The sequence below is a fragment of the Microchirus variegatus genome (assembly GCF_963457635.1).
Source record: "Microchirus variegatus genome assembly, chromosome: 14".
Lineage (NCBI taxonomy): Eukaryota > Metazoa > Chordata > Actinopteri > Pleuronectiformes > Soleidae > Microchirus > Microchirus variegatus.
Window position 1 is genome coordinate 9,220,694 of NC_139815.1, and position 16,182 is coordinate 9,236,875.

Consider the following 16,182-nt stretch of genomic DNA (forward strand, 5'->3'; position numbering starts at 1 on the left):
TGTTTCAGGGACCTGAATTCACTGCCAAGTGTGGTACACTCTTAGTTTAGGTTCTTCGGCTTGTCCTCATAGGAGAACCCTTTTTGGCTCCAAGTAGACCATTTTATAAAGGTTCCACTTGGAACCTTTTGGAGGGTTCCACCAAGAACCCTTTATTCAGGAAAGGGGTTTTAAAGGGTTCTCTGGATCAAAATGGTTCTTACTGGAACCATCAGTGTTACCAAGAACCCTTGAAAAACCCTTTCTTCGGGAAAGGGTTTTTCAGAAGCAAATGGTTCCAGGTAGAACCTCAGCCCTTGTAAAGACACTTTTGGAACCCTTATTGCTAAGAGTGTAAGGCATGCTTCTAGACAACAGAATGCATCTAAACCAAGTAGTCAAAATAAAATAATTTCCTATTCTTTGTGAATTTATATGAAATAACAAGATGTGTTTTGATTTGAATGTGAAGAGATTGTAGTGCAAAGAACAGAAACCCATGCAGTCACTGGCATAGAGTTTGATTGTTGTCCTCTTTTCCATGGGCTGCCCTTATTCAGGTGAATAGACACTACATTGTTTGCCTCTATGTGGCCCTGTGATGACCTGGCGACCTGTACAGGGTGTACCCCGTCTTTCGTCCCTTGTCAGCTGGGATCAGGACCAGCGGCCCTGTGACCCTCGTGTGGACGATAAAGCAGTAGACGACGAAAGACACTACTCACGTTTCACCCATATGTCTTGTTGCTTGTATCTTCATAAGACCCTCCATTATAATGAACGTGGAGAGAGAGGATCAGTTGCAGTTGAAGACCTGCACCTTCATCAGGCTGAAGGAAAAAGAGTACAGCTTCATTTGTGCAAAATGACAAGGAAATGTACAACTCTCGTCATAAAAATAGTTATGAAGTGCAAGTGTTTAACTATTAATGCTGTTCCTAAATGATATTAATTACCACTGATTATAGGGCATCCTCTCACTCAAAGACTTTCTTATGCATTTCTCAAGTCTGCATTTTTATGAGGTGATTTTATTGTATCTTTTTATTTAACCTTTATTTAACTAGTATTTCCCTTGAGACAGAAATCTCTTTTTGACACCTAGTCAAGACAGCTCGCCAATTACAGTTGAATTAAAAAAAGCAAAGCCTCTCAAATGTGAGGGAGGGCTCACTGGGGCACCTCACAACTACACATCAGTGTTCATTCAGTTACTGTGTGTTAGCACTGGCAGCCAGAGCACACATAAGATGATAAAGAATATATGTATGTTTGGATTGAAAAGAGTAAACACATCAACGACCTTGGCCATGGCCACAAGAAGCTTTTCTGCAAGTGATTTTTCCTTATTTATTTTTGGAGTGAATGGAAGAGGTATTAGAAAAGGCAAGCATGTCGTTGTGGGCAGAACTAAGCGGTCTGATGATAATCCCAGGTAAGCCGAGCCTCCTTTGCAAAATGTCTGTGCTGAGAACAGTTCAAAGACACTTCATCCGAGGAGCCATCAACGATGCCATCTGAATAAATCTCGGGGGAGTGGATGAAAAAGAAAATATATTTCTTTTTCATCACACGCACACACACACATGGGGTTTTCATGACTTCAGGGGACATTGCATTGACTTACATTCATTTCCATAATTACTACTGGCCTAATCCTAACCTTATCCTCAACCTAACCTTAAAACATTTCTTCACCTTAAAATATAGTAATTTACAAGATGGAGACTACCTTTTTTTCCCCACAAAGAAGCCAAGTTCCCATAATGTGACTGTGTAAACAGTTTTACATCCCCATAACATTAGTAATACATGGGCACACATACACATACACAAACTTGTTTTCATATCTTAGTGAGGACATCGTCATAGACATAATATAACCACGAGTGCATTATGTCTATGATAACCCCTTACCCTAACATTAACATCCCAAAGATATAAATACATCTACACACACACGTTCATCTCATTATCAGGCAAACATACAACTTGCTAAATTAAGCATGTAGTGTAGTGCAGTGCATTCTGTCATGTACAAGCCAAAGCCTCACCACTGCTGCACCACAGGAAAAACACAGGCAAACACAAGTCGTGAGAGAACATCACTTGTCACTGACGGGAACTTTGTAATCCATTTCCAAAGATTCATGTCAGGGCTCTTGCAGGTTTCATCAGTCCCAGTTGTGCTGTGTGCTGCTGAAGTGACCTTCGTCTGCCCCTTGAAATTAAAGTATCCCCACACCCATTGAGTGATCCCATCCCATTAACTTTCATTTGCTCCTGCCTGCAGCCTTCAGATGACTTGCATCTTGCTCTAAATAACTCCTTTCACAGGTTTGAAACTTGGGTCATGAAGTTGCTTACCTGCTTGTGGAAAGTGGTAGTCTCCATTTCCTGCAGATTGAAGGCACTGATCCCAGCCAGACCTCCACTTCCTGTGGGTCCTAGTCGTGCTGATAGTTAAAACACATGCAGTTAGTGCATATAAACACACTCATCTCTATGTACCTCCTCACATTGTTCTCAGTATGTATTGATGCTTGACTCTGCTTGAGTATGAAACATTTAGAAATTAGAATTTTACCCCATAACCGAACCTGCCTCCACGCAAGGCTCCGTTTTTTTATGCTCATGGATTATGCAGTATTTGATTTGTTATGGTACTAAGAGCAATTTCACTTTAACGTCATTATTCACTGGCGACGCCTTGATCTTGTATATTACCCTTAGGTCTAATACAGGGCCATTTATATGAAATTCATCACTTTTAAACAGTTCTATTATTGACAGTGATGTTCAATGCAAAACCAAGCAGGTAGCAGGTGAAGGCCAGACTTGCTGTTATCTCTGACCCAGTCAGTTTGCAGCCCTTCAGCGTACTGGGCTCTTTGTGAAGAAACACTCCAGGCAATAATGGCCCTTTTCCACTATGGTCCCAGCTTGGCTCGCCTTGCCATAACACAGTTTAGGTTGGTTTTCCACTTCAAAAAAGTACCTACTCAGCGTAGGCGCAGTCATCACTGCACGCCTGCATGAAACTGGGTTAGTGACTTTTTCAGTGTAGCTGAATCAGTACAGATTTTAGAGAAGTTAGAGAACCCAAGTTGTTAGGATTGTTAAGTCTTTTTAACTGATCTACAGTTCAGCATTGTTGGGCTGGATTCTTGTGTTGGATGTCTCTTCCTGTTACGCCACTCTGACCAATCAGTGGCCAGCAGTCTGGTGAAGTCACTCATATTGTCTTCTCAGCTCGCTTGGAACCTCGCCAGAGCAGGTACTAAAAAAAGTTTGAAGATTGAAAAGATTAGAGACCTCTCAGATGCAGCTATTGTTATGCGAAAATATTAATAAGACCATGGTGAGTATAGAAATAGGGACTTGAGAACAGCGGCTGTCTTTGTGAGTTTTATAGGAACAGATAGCACAGTGCATCGAGGCAGTCTGTGCAGTAGTTCAAGGGAAAGGAGTTAACCCCCCTCCCCCTCCACCGTGGACAGCAGTTGGTTGGTTAGACAGAATCTGGGAATCCGGTGACACCAGGCACAGAGAAGGACAATAGAACCTTGGGAGGTAAAGTCAAGGCACATGTTGGTATGATACAAGGCTGTAGAGAGACATTAGTTCAACATGCAGGACCCTCTAGATGTGGCCTGTCTTGTTTCCTTGCCAAAAGGAGAAAAACAGAGAAAAACGGCAACATTAGGTAGATAGTGACAATCGTATGAGTCTTTTCTTCCAGAGTAGTCAATATGTCCCTGACCCAGTGATTTAAGTTCTACATTACATTAAAGTTAGTTAAAGCTATTATGGTCAAGTAACACCTACTCTAAATTTATATCCCATGACTCTCAGCCATCATGATAGCGCCACATATATCGTTATTTTGGTATTTTTACTTACAACTAAAAGAGAACATTCTGAGTATGTTGTCCAGAGGTTTGGAATGTTTGTCCAAACAGCTTCATTAAAATGTCAGGTACCATTAGAGTTGATGGCTAATGACTTTTTCAGACAATTGTACAAATAGGGATACATTTGTACCTCACTTTCTCTATTTGTATTCTTGAGTTGGTGAAATTAGTACATTAGAGAGAGAATAAATGCACAAACACGTGTACTTACCAGTAAATGTTCAGTGAACAGATAATACTAACTGAATGTACAAGTACCACACAACTGAGTTCAGTCCATGTTGACAGCACACAAATGGGGTGGTGTAATACGTCCTCCCTGTCACGTGAGGACGCTCCACGTCAGAGTCACCGCTCTTCAGTAACTGTTAGCTTGTGATGCGCATACCAAAGCCAGCTAACTACTTCCGGGAGTTATATTATCAATGATTTTGTCACTTGTCTGAGATTAAAACACTTCTCTGGTGTTTGTCTTTTGTTGTTGTGAAAGATGTCGTACAACTACGTGGTAACAGCCCAGAAACCCACGGCGGTGAACGCCTGCATCACCGGTAAATAACCGCTGTTTGTTGTGTTGTGCAAAGAAGACTCGTTTACCAGCAGCGTGCTAGCTGAGCTCCCGCGCTACGTAAACGGGCCTGCAGCAACCGTTAGCTTTTGTTTTTGCTAAGTAAAAATGTTTTTCTAGCCACACTAGCTGTTGTTTGCTACATGCAAATCACGACACACGTATATCTCCTGCCTCTTAAGGTTTAATACACTGCACCTTTCTCTTGAATGTAACGTTAAGCAAATGTTGTGTCTAATGTGGCGTCGCTAGATCAAAGTGCATTTCATCTGGATCTCAATCATTATCAAATAAACTATGTGCACTCGAAGCTAGATCTGCCGTACACTTTTTAAAAAGTTGTAACAATATGTGATGGAAGCGCTTACTGAATCATGTACTCGACAATTAGAATGCCAACCAATTCCTTCACATACTAATACATACTAATAATCCTCTCAGTGTCAGATTTAAGATACGTGTGTTTAAATTGATCTCTTGTTTGTTATGACACTTAATAGATCTGTATTACATTTTTACCTCACTGTACTTACACCACCTGTCACTGTATTTGGTACAGGATACCTATTAAAGTAGCAGGAGTGGCCCTTTGCTGCTTGTAGCCCATCTGCTTCAAGATTTGATGTGTTGAGCATTTAGAGATGGTTGTGGTTGTCTGGACGTTCAACTCTGACCTCCAAGTGAATCGATGCTCACTTGATCGTTTCTCTTTTTCAGACAGTTCTGTCAACACTAGTGATGATTGTGTGTTAGATCCCTGTAGATCTGTAGTTTCTGAAATAGTAAGACCAGCCTGTCTGGCATTGACAACCGTGCCATGTTCAAAGTAATGTTCTCCCCCATTCCGATGCTAGGTTTGAATTTCAGCAGGCTGTCTTGCATGGGTCTGCGTGGCTAAATACATTAAGTTGCTGCCATGTGACTGGCTGATTTGATATTTGCATCAACAAGCAGTTGACCAACTGTAACTTATATAGTGACAAATAAGTGTATTTGACATGTTTATGTACTACTTGCTTCAGAAATAAAATATTTGTATTCAAAACATTACAAGCATATACTTGAAGATGCTTTTTATTAGTGGATTAATCTAATACATCCAGAAAGTGTATTGAGTAATTTTATTTGTAATGGACATTTCTTGACTATCTCATGGCAATCACTTGAAACAGTAATTAGCAGAGTAATAATTTGCTGTTGCCCTGCGTGAGGAGTATTATCTTCATGCTCTGAATCATTGGTGATCAGAATAATTTAGTTGTAAAATGAGATAATACTAGCCACAACCTATACGGATTTGTAATTTCACTTGAAGTTGAATACCATTTTACCGCGTAGCATTACCTTCATGCAAGTATCAAAGACAGTATATGACTTCATTATTAACAGCTTATGCAGTCTTAACATCCACTCAGCGATTTACACTATGAGTCACATATTGGCTGCCAATAACCGAGGGAAGGGTGCATTTGGGATCTATTTGAGTCGAAGATAAGTTTCATTATCTTGCCCATAGACACTTATGCAGATCTGGTCAGTGGTAGTTGGCATCAGCAATATTTTGATTTTGTCAATCATACATACATCCTAAACAGCAGTTTATGAGAATTATCTACATACATCTACGTTTATTTGCCAACAGGTCACTTCACCTCTGCGGAAGACCTGAATCTTCTCATAGCCAAAAACACACGTTTGGAAATCTATGTCGTCACACCAGAGGGTCTCAGACCTGTCAAAGAAGTGGGCATGTATGGAAAGATTGCCGTCATGGAACTCTTCAGGCCAAAGGTAAGGGTTACAAAAAGTTCTGGGGAAAAACTGAAATCTTCCAAAAATGTAATTATAATTTTTTAATAAAGCTTTTAACTCTGTCTTGACTAAATTGGTTGGTGGCAATTAAACAGATGACTGATACTCCTGCTTTAGCCTGCTGTCCTGAATCATACTGATGAAAATAGAACCAGGTCTCTACATGTTTGGTATTTGAACATTTTGGTGTCTTTTTTTGTTTAGGGTGAGACCAAAGACCTGCTGTTCATTCTCACATCCAAGTACAACGCATGTATCCTTGAATACAAACAGAATGGGGACAGCATTGACATCATCACACGTGCCCACGGCAATGTCCAGGTGTTTTTTTCTTACTATACTATTCATCAAACACTTTTTGTGAATGTTGTGTTTTACTGTAGGTATTAAACATTTCCAAACCTAATGCTCTTTTTCAGGATCGTATTGGTCGTCCATCTGAGACGGGCATTATTGGAATTGTAGACCCAGAGTGTCGCATGATTGGTCTCCGTCTTTATGATGGGTTGTTTAAGGTGATCCCACTGGACAGGGACAACCGTGAGCTTAAGGCTTTCAACATCCGACTGGAGGAGCTACAAGTCATCGACGTGCACTTTCTCTTTGGCTGCCAGGCCCCAACTGTCTGCTTCATTTACCAGGTTTACAGCATTCTTAGTCTTAATTATTTACGGTATTGTGTGACAGCATTAAAAAGCAGACAATGACCATGTTTTTACTTCTACCTTGAGGTCTTGTTTTCATTCAAGATGTTGATGTAAAAACTGTAATATACTGTGATTTTCTGTTGTGTACTAAAGGATCCACAGGGACGCCATGTGAAGACCTACGAGGTTTCTCTGAGGGAGAAGGAGTTCAACAAGGGCCCCTGGAAACAGGAGAATGTGGAGGCTGAGGCATCAATGGTCATCCCAGGTAACCAGAGTTTATACTCCATACAGTACTAAAATAACAAGTGAAGTAACCAGTTAGAAATCAAATACTGTTTTGAATTGAATTAAATTGAGTGCTAAGGTAGTGCATTTTCTGTATTCTAGGTGAGAAGTTATAAGGGCATTAAACATTTTCTCTGAATTGTAGAACAGATCCCACTTTTGAAATATTGCTCAGTTTCAAAAACATTAGTTTTTTAGACATGAGCCTCAGCTCAGCTTATTGATAAAGTAATCTGTTGATCAATCAGAAATGACTGCACATGACATCAGTAATTAAAAACAGCAGTTGTCCACAAAAAACTCATTTTCTAACTGTATTTTTGATATGTCTTTTCTTAGGATGTTTTAATTTTTCAATTAACAAACAAATCTAAAATGGAGATATGTTTTAGTGTAGGACATTTTGATGAATTGAAAAAGATAATAGAATGTTATATTAAAAATAAAATTAGTGGCAGCTCCCCTTGAATGTATACCTGTATACAAATACAAATTTCTCTTTTGCTCATGTGCTTGTATTTTAGTGCCAGAGCCATTTGGTGGTGCTATAATCATAGGACAAGAGTCCATCACCTACCACAATGGAGACAAATACTTGGCCATTGCACCACCTACTATCAAGGTAACTGGACATTAAATAATTCATATTGTCTGTTTCTCTAATTTGTGTAATTAAGGAGTTTTAAATGTTTTCATCATTCAGGGGTCCAAATGCGCTACTGTGCTCACTTGTAACATTAATAATTCATAAGCTTATTATAAATTGTCTTCCTGTTAAAAGTTAGTATCATGTTGTAATGCGTTTAAATTCAACAAAATATTCAGGTCATCTTTGCTTATCTCCAGATGTATTCATTCATTGAGGGTTAATTTTAAGGTTTTGTATATATCTGTAGTGTAGTGTTAAAAATATTATTAACATCCTCTCTCAGACTTAGAACTCAAACTTTTTTGTTGTCCCGCAAATTTATTTATTTTTAAATCTAACAAATGGTTGACAAAGAAAATCTTTAGTCGGGGTAGCCCTAATTTACAGACTATTAAACTTCTGAATTTAGTATTAGGGGACCAATTCTTTTATGAGAAGTAAAGCAAACCACAGATCCCTAGTCCCATGCTGTGTAAAGCAGACAGCTACAATAATAGAGGGGTGTGTTTTTAAAGTTTCATACATTATTTTGTTGCTTATCACCATACCCTGTCAGATATAAACCTTTGCTGTACAAAGAAAACCAAGTGAATAGTAATAAAGTAATGTAAATTCACCTGAGGGCCTGATGTTATTTATTTATTGTCTTGTGTAGGGATGGGACTTTTTTGACAATCGACACGTGCGCACCTCGATAAAAAAATTACAAGTAAAAAAAGTAGAAGTGTCACAAACACGTAAAGTTCACAACCATGGAGGTTGAGGAAGCTGTGCACGAAAAGGTGATCCTGCTGTCCAGGCTCCCTACGCTCTCAGATGATGATGCGCGCATCACCGGCTCGTTCTCTCGAGTGGCTGTGCGCGTCCTAGTGTGTGTGTGTGCGTGCAGTGCGAACGAGGTTGCCATTAAGCTTAGGACGGGGGTGGGGGACATAACACAAGCGCTACACAAATGAAGACGGCATCTCACCTAGTGAAGATCACTGTACTTCAGTCTGGTGGACACCTAATGAGCGCAGGTTCAAAAACCTGAACGCGTTCCAGCGGAGAGTCCGATTTTTTTTCTTTTTTTTGCCCCTCATATTTATTACCGCTGTTCTGATGGTCAATAATGGACATTACAGCTACATGTTTTTGAGCCTAAAATGAAGTAGTACACTGTAGAATAATTTCCACCCCCGCATTGCTGCTGCTGCTGCTGCTGTATAAAAAAAAAAAAAAAATCGACAGAAAATTCGACACGTGGACCTCGACAATCGACTCTAAAATGTGTGAAATTCCCATCCCTAGTCTTGTGTTTCTGCTGTTACATAGTAGTTGTCAGATTCCCGAGCTGCATCGTAATCATCACCATTGATCTGTTAAGTTCAGTATTGAGTGGGCAGGAGAGGCTTCAGAAACGTGCATCAAAGAGGTTGTGCAACAAACCTGGAATCCCTGACCTTTATGTGGAAATTTGTTCTGAATGTTGTCCTTTGCAGGATTATGTTTCAGGCAGCATTGCATTGCTTTATACATTCAACAAATCTCAGAGGTGCTCTTCAGCAACCACCTCCTTCTATAATTAGAAAATATGATCTCACTCTCATACTGCTTTTTTTTTATATACCAAGGCAGTAAACGTCTTGGAAATGACAAATCAATTTATTCAGATGCAGTAGCTTAAGCTGATAAAACATAATTATTAAATGCCTGTGAGCATTATTGGATTTGTTGATAAATAGCTTGATATTCTGACCTGATAGAGGGGTGACCAACCAATTTTCATTTAACATTTTATTGAATTTGTTGGAGCATTGACCTAATTTTTCTTCCGGAATTCATTTCTCTACGTGTGAAAGGAGTGAGTTTGCTTTCTTGAAAATGTCGTGCAAACATTCTAAATAAATGGAAATGGCAGGTCAGTTCCACATCGGTGTAATTTTACAGAGTGGGAGGACAACACGAGGAAGTGGCCTTATAGAATTAGATTGAGATATTTTTGCGCACACACCAATTCATGATTTGACCTCTGCATTTACAAGCCCAATTCCTTTCCTCTTGGTCACTGGCTGTCCGATGTTATGTATGAGAATATTTTTAATTATGTTGTATGCTGTACTGGCGAACTGTCCAGGCCTATCGCCCTATGTCAGCTGAGATAGGCACAGCACCCCACGCGACCCTCCCGTGGAGGATAAAGTTGTAGATGATGGATGGATGTGCTGTAGCTCATGAATTAATAAAAGCCGGCAATATAAACCGGTTTTAATTCCACAACTATGCCAACTGTTACTTGTTCAGCTATTTCTGGTACCTGATGATCTGTTGGTTAATTTTAAACATAGCCTAATGGACAGATATAGTGATACTTCTTTGTCTTCTTAAAATTTGCATCCACATTGCCTGGCCGATAATCAAAATATATATATATATATATACCATTAAAGCCTTTGGCTTAAACAATCTGCTGTTATAGCAACCCTTGACTGCATGATACCTGCTTTCTAGGAGCAAAAGTATCTGTCAAAATGATCCTGTCTGCTGTGTAAAGCTACTCAACTACTGACTGGAAATGCCAAACCAGGCTTTCATACAAATAAATAGGTGAAAATAGGTCTATAGGTAAATGTTTAATGCACTTTGACCTTATATTCTTAGACAGTGGGCAGCTAGTATGTAAATGCTCACTGCTTCCCACATAAACCATGGCATTGGTTGCACTTTAGTTTAGGGCCTGGAGTTTAGGCCTTTTAATTGTTTATTGTATGTACCTCCCTATAGGACACCTATGAATGTTGATCACAAAATATAAGAATACTAATAAAATATATTTTCTTTCTGGCATGAGTTATCATTTTCGGTATCAGTAATCACACCAACTACACACTGTTTAAAACCGTTACCATATCACTCCTCATCAGCGATAATATAGATTATAAATATACATATTGCAGGGAAACTTGCACTATTTAGCTGCACCCCTGCTTTGTCCTTGTTGATGGTCTATCAAGTTTAAAAAAAAAAGTAAAAAGTTAACCCATGATTGGCAGTGACTCATAAACAGTACACTTGTTGTGCTCTGTTGTGATGATAACAGCCTGCATTCTGACTCAATTCACAATTATCGGTCAACCTGTCAACATTTCAGTTACTACTCTCTTTCCACATTAGCACTAGCCCCCATGACTGATGAGATGTTTGAGGTAAGAGGTAGTGGGGCATCTGCTCTGTGACTAATGGAACCATCCATTCTAAATGAAGCTGACATTTTTATTTCGGACTCTCTTTCACAGCTAATGCAGCATTAGCATTCAGCTGAAGCACACACTCCTAATGAAGACACACAGGCTTATACTTTGATATACTGTATAACAACATTTTTGACAACCAATTAATAAATGTTCACTACAGCACAGAAGTGAAAAAAAGAACGAGACACCAGAAGTTCTGAGTGTGTATAATCTCCCTTTTGTAAATGAGTCTATGGTGGGTCAGCAAACTGATTTCACTTGTAGAGGCAAACAGCCTAATTACCTTCCTTTCACTCAAGCACACTGCTAAAGCTTTGTGAAGCTGTGAAAATAAAAGTGGATCAACAGTTTTGGAAAAATGCACTACAAGGCAGGCTAGAGGATTCTGAAAATGATTTTTTTTGTAAAGGTTTGATCAAGTGAGAAATTGACTGGGCTTGTACAGTAGACAATGATAATAACAATACCTCCCTTTGAAGGGAAAGTAGAGCAGGCTCGGTCACAGTATGTGAGTTTAATGCCAGTTCCAATCATGGTTACTATTCTAGCCAGATGGGTGGCTTGTCTTGTAGTGACAATGGAGAGGGGAGACTTTGGCTCTGCAGCAATTTCAGTCAAAATCACCTGAGATGTTAAACAGTGTTGACAGGAATGATCAAGCGATGGGAAAGATGAGTGGCAACAGTATTGTTCAAGGGAAAAGTATTATACAACAAGTCAATATTATACAAGTTACTCGTTTGACTGTATTTAAGTTGCTACGTAGTTGTCTTCACAAAATGCCAAATTATGGAAACCCCACAGAAAGTCTGATATCATAACACAAATAATTACACATATATATGTATGTGTATATATATGTATATATTTGTAATTGACTTTTATATTGTAGTGAAAAATGTTTCTGGATGTGTGGAATTTTATGTGTTAACCTTGAGTAGTGTTACCCCTATCTCTGACGATGCCATGCCGCCTTATTTAATGCATGCTTCTCTTGACGGGGAACATTTGAAGAGCCTGTAGTTTTAACTTCTGCCTGAGGCAAACTCCTCACGGTATATTTTCATAATGACAGATAAATAAGGCAAGCGTACTGAAGACAGGTCCCTGTGGCTGTATTTTAACATTTTCATACAGCACTAAGTTAGAGCATGAGGTGAGCATATTTTTGGTTGTGGTTTAATTTGAGGATCTTTTACAGGCTTTTTTAACATTTTCTATTTGTTCCACAATTTCAGCAAAGTACCATTGTCTGTCACAACCGGGTGGATCCCAATGGCTCTCGCTACCTGCTGGGGGACATGGAGGGACGGCTGTTCATGCTGCTGTTGGAGAAGGAAGAGCTCATGGATGGCACAGTGGCTCTCAAAGACTTGCATGTGGAGCTGCTCGGCGAGGTTCATTATTTATATATTTCTCTCTATTATTTCGCCTGTCTGTGCTCACTTTTCCTACCTGGCATTTCTCCCATCCTTTTTTTTCTACCTCTACCACTCCTGCTGTTGCTTGAAGATTGAAGATTTTCCTTTTGCTGCGTTTTACTCTGAGTACCCACCGTGTTACGATGGACTTTTTAATAGTTTATGGCCCTGACAGAAGCTAATGGATCAGTCTGCATGAGAAAAAAAATGATCCCAGCTCTTTGTTGCTTACTTGCCAGGGTGTCACTTATCTCTTTAAAGTTGATTTAGACTTGCCAAGGAGCTTAAAAAGGTAAAATCCTGTTTTGATAGTCTGCAGATTGCAGATTGATGCTGGAGTTAGAAATAATCAAGTAGAGAAGTCTGTCAAGCCAGAGGCAGAGTGCTTTTACAAAAAAAAAAAATATATATATGTATTAGGAGTGCAAAACTGAACCGTGGCGTAAACCACAATATACATTAAATGTGTCTATATTTTCTTAGATTCTGCATGGATTGTGTTTGCAACTGTGTTTATAAGCAACTTCTCTTTTTCCTCACGTTCGCGATACGCAAATCACGCAATCTTAGGGGCGATGGGAACAAAGTGGAAGCCAAAAAATACAGCGTTAATGTCAGCAGTGAACTGAGAGTGGACCTTCATCTATTAATTCCACTGTGTGGCTTGATTAGCGTCAACTGTGGCAGCGACAGAGCGAAGCTCAGCAATAAAAAAAAAAACACCATTTGCAGACATTGTTTGTCAAGTCTGCTCACAGTAACACATCTAACGTGAATGTCCATTTACGCGGGCATCACCCAGGCGTTTCTGTGGCAGGAACGAGGAAGAAGTTGGACTGTTGACTGATCTGTTCACTTTCCCACAAATTCAGACAAACACAAAGAAATAACACAAGCCGTCAGGCTGTTCAGAGCCAAAGATTTAAAATTAAAGTTGCAATTTCATATACAGTTCCAGCCACCAAAGACAGAATGTACAGTGTATTGTGAAACATGTATCCATACAGGAAGTATTTTGTTTGGTGTGAAACTATAACAAATATGACTTTTTTTAACATGTATTTTTTATACAAAAACAACATAGAACGAGATTGTGAATATGTATAATATCAACTGGGTGCAGTAACTCACTCTAAAAATGTTGGACAGTAATACTTTGTGTGGAAATGGCATCTCAGAAAACCGCATTGTCAAAGTGTTAAAGATGTCTATGCATGTTAGACATCTTCTCTTCCATTCCCAACAAATAAGCGCTAATACCATTTTTCTATTTAATCTTTTAACTTTGTTTTTTTTGCAAAGCTTTGAATTGTTATCTGTGGCATTTGTCTTTTGCTGAAAATAATCATTAATGTCATCGAGTGTTCTGCCTGTTTTTGACACTTTGTTGAGCTCCATCTAGAACTTTTAAGTTACATCTTATAATTGTTCATTTTGTTGGCCATGAAGTAAATGTCATGTTGGAAAGCTAAAATTTTATTTATTTTTTTCTTTTCAATTGTTGGGTATATCTCCACTGTGATTTGTAGCTTTTCTTTGTCTTGCATAACAGTGAAGTGAGTATTGTTATTTTCTTGGATTCTAATTGGACAAAATTAGCTATTTGACATTTTACAGGCAGAGGGATTTAACAGGAAAATAATAGTTGTTGCAGATTTAATAGGGACATGGCCTGAGAGACTAAGCTGTATTTGTGTCCTTCTCTCTTGACAGACATCTATTGCTGAGTGCTTGACCTACTTGGATAATGGTGTGGTCTTTGTTGGCTCCAGATTGGGTGATTCCCAGTTAGTGAAGGTAAGCTACAAGTCAATAAATATTTGTTTTTACAGTCATAAAGTCTATTATGTCTTTCACCAGCTTCAAAACGTTCTCAACGTATTGTCCTGTTCGAGATCTGTGTGTATTTCAGCTGTGGAGATCGTGCTGTTCTTCCATCATTTGAAGCCAACGTCTTTTCTTAGGTCATTATGTTGTCAGAAGCAGCTCCAACTGGCCAGCCTGTTTTCTTTTGTTACTCGTACTTGTTTCCCACCATCCTGATAAAAATGAACATTACGGCTCCCTGCAGCACAGTATTGTCCTAATAATGCATGAAAGAGTGGTAACTCGGTGTGCTCCAGCACCACCTCCGTGCAGGCGGAGAATTGGTAATTACTCAAAAGTTGGGGCATCAGACAAGAAGCGGTGTTCACACTTAGTGGGTCACCAATCCATTGTGGGTGTTTCCTGTCACGCTTTCTTCTTCTTCTTCTTCTAAGTAGGCTTCTCTTTGTTTATCTTCAGCTCAACGTGGACAGCAATGACCAGGGCTCGTATGTGGCGGTAATGGAGACGTTCACTAATCTGGGGCCCATTGTGGACATGTGTGTTGTAGACCTGGAGAGGCAAGGCCAGGGCCAGGTAAAGACCCACAACTGAACAGACCCACATGCACACACACATTCAAGTTTGTGTAGTTATTCTTCATTTTACACTACATTGAATTCCATTCATTGAGACTACCTAATTAAACTTTATCTCTAACATTGAAAACAACCAGTCAATGTCTAACTGTTAACCTAACCACAAATCAAATGTTAGCCCTTAAACTTAATCTGTTCCTCAGATATGAGGTTCTGCCTTATTAGGACCAGGTTTTGGTCTCCATGAGGACTACTGATCCTGGCAAGGACAGTGTTTATGCCAGAAAAGATCCTAAAGAGATAACAAACACACGTACACACAGAGAGAAACACCACACTTGCCTACTAAAAGCAAATAATTCAGATAGAAATAAAATATAATGTGTATATATATATATAATATTTTCGTAGCTGTCACAAAAAGAACTAGATACGGCACTGTGATTTGCAAAGACCTTTACTGAAACATTCAGTGGGTACGCTATACCTTGCTGAGCATCGCCTCCTGTGTTTTCTTTTCTGTTAATCATGTGCTTTGTTACAGCTTGAGGGGATTTTGGCAATTGAGCAAACTTCCTGACTTGTTTTTTTCAGCACAATTAAACCGTAGTTCAAATCTGGTACTGGCCACAGTTTCAGGATATAAAAACGTGCCTTTCTAAAGGCAGTCTCTCATACTTTTGTTTCGTCATATGTTCTTGTTGTTTGTGGCCTGTATTCATCTGACATTTAGATGCACCTGGTATCCCAGTTGTGTCGATATGATTTAGCTCGACTGCAGTTATACTTGATGTTAAAATGCATCTCAGGCACACAAACTTAAATTGGCTTCCTTGTTCCATTACAAAAAGGCAGATTGCTGTGCAAAGCACATCATTTCTTCTAATAATATTTACAACCTTTACAACGGAGAGTGAAGACCTACTCTCAGTCATACCCATCTGTATGCATCCGAACAACTCCTCATCTTTAGTATATGTGTGCACTTAAGTTTGGTTACCATCAGCAGTTGGCAACAGTTGATATTCTGAATAATGTAATGTTTTCTCACTAAATGTTAAATGGACAGTTTTATTTTCATCAGTAATAGGAAAATAACGATTGCCTTTTTACTTTAAGTCCAATCATCTGCTGAGACCGGTTCTTTGACACATTGCGGCAGAATTTATGAACTCTTTTGATTTTGACTTAGGAGTGTTTCTTCTCCTACTGCTTCAGTGTTTCATCACAAAGTATGGGGAGATGGTGTTCAGAGTTTTTTTGGCA

General features: G+C 39.2%; 1 protein-coding gene across 1 annotated transcript in view; it reads left to right on the top strand.

The window, feature by feature from the left end:
- Positions 1-4,306: 4,306 nt before the first annotated feature.
- ddb1 (damage-specific DNA binding protein 1) overlaps positions 4,307-16,182 on the top strand; it is a 31,394-nt gene continuing 19,518 nt past the window's right edge. The window contains exons 1-9 of the mRNA XM_083900374.1: positions 4,307-4,444; positions 6,104-6,252; positions 6,478-6,594; positions 6,693-6,914; positions 7,074-7,188; positions 7,733-7,830; positions 12,329-12,487; positions 14,225-14,308; positions 14,798-14,914. Of these exons, the coding sequence (XP_083756500.1) occupies positions 4,384-4,444; positions 6,104-6,252; positions 6,478-6,594; positions 6,693-6,914; positions 7,074-7,188; positions 7,733-7,830; positions 12,329-12,487; positions 14,225-14,308; positions 14,798-14,914 (1,122 nt within the window). The 5' untranslated portion in view covers positions 4,307-4,383. The remainder of the gene's footprint in view (positions 4,445-6,103; positions 6,253-6,477; positions 6,595-6,692; positions 6,915-7,073; positions 7,189-7,732; positions 7,831-12,328; positions 12,488-14,224; positions 14,309-14,797; positions 14,915-16,182) is intronic.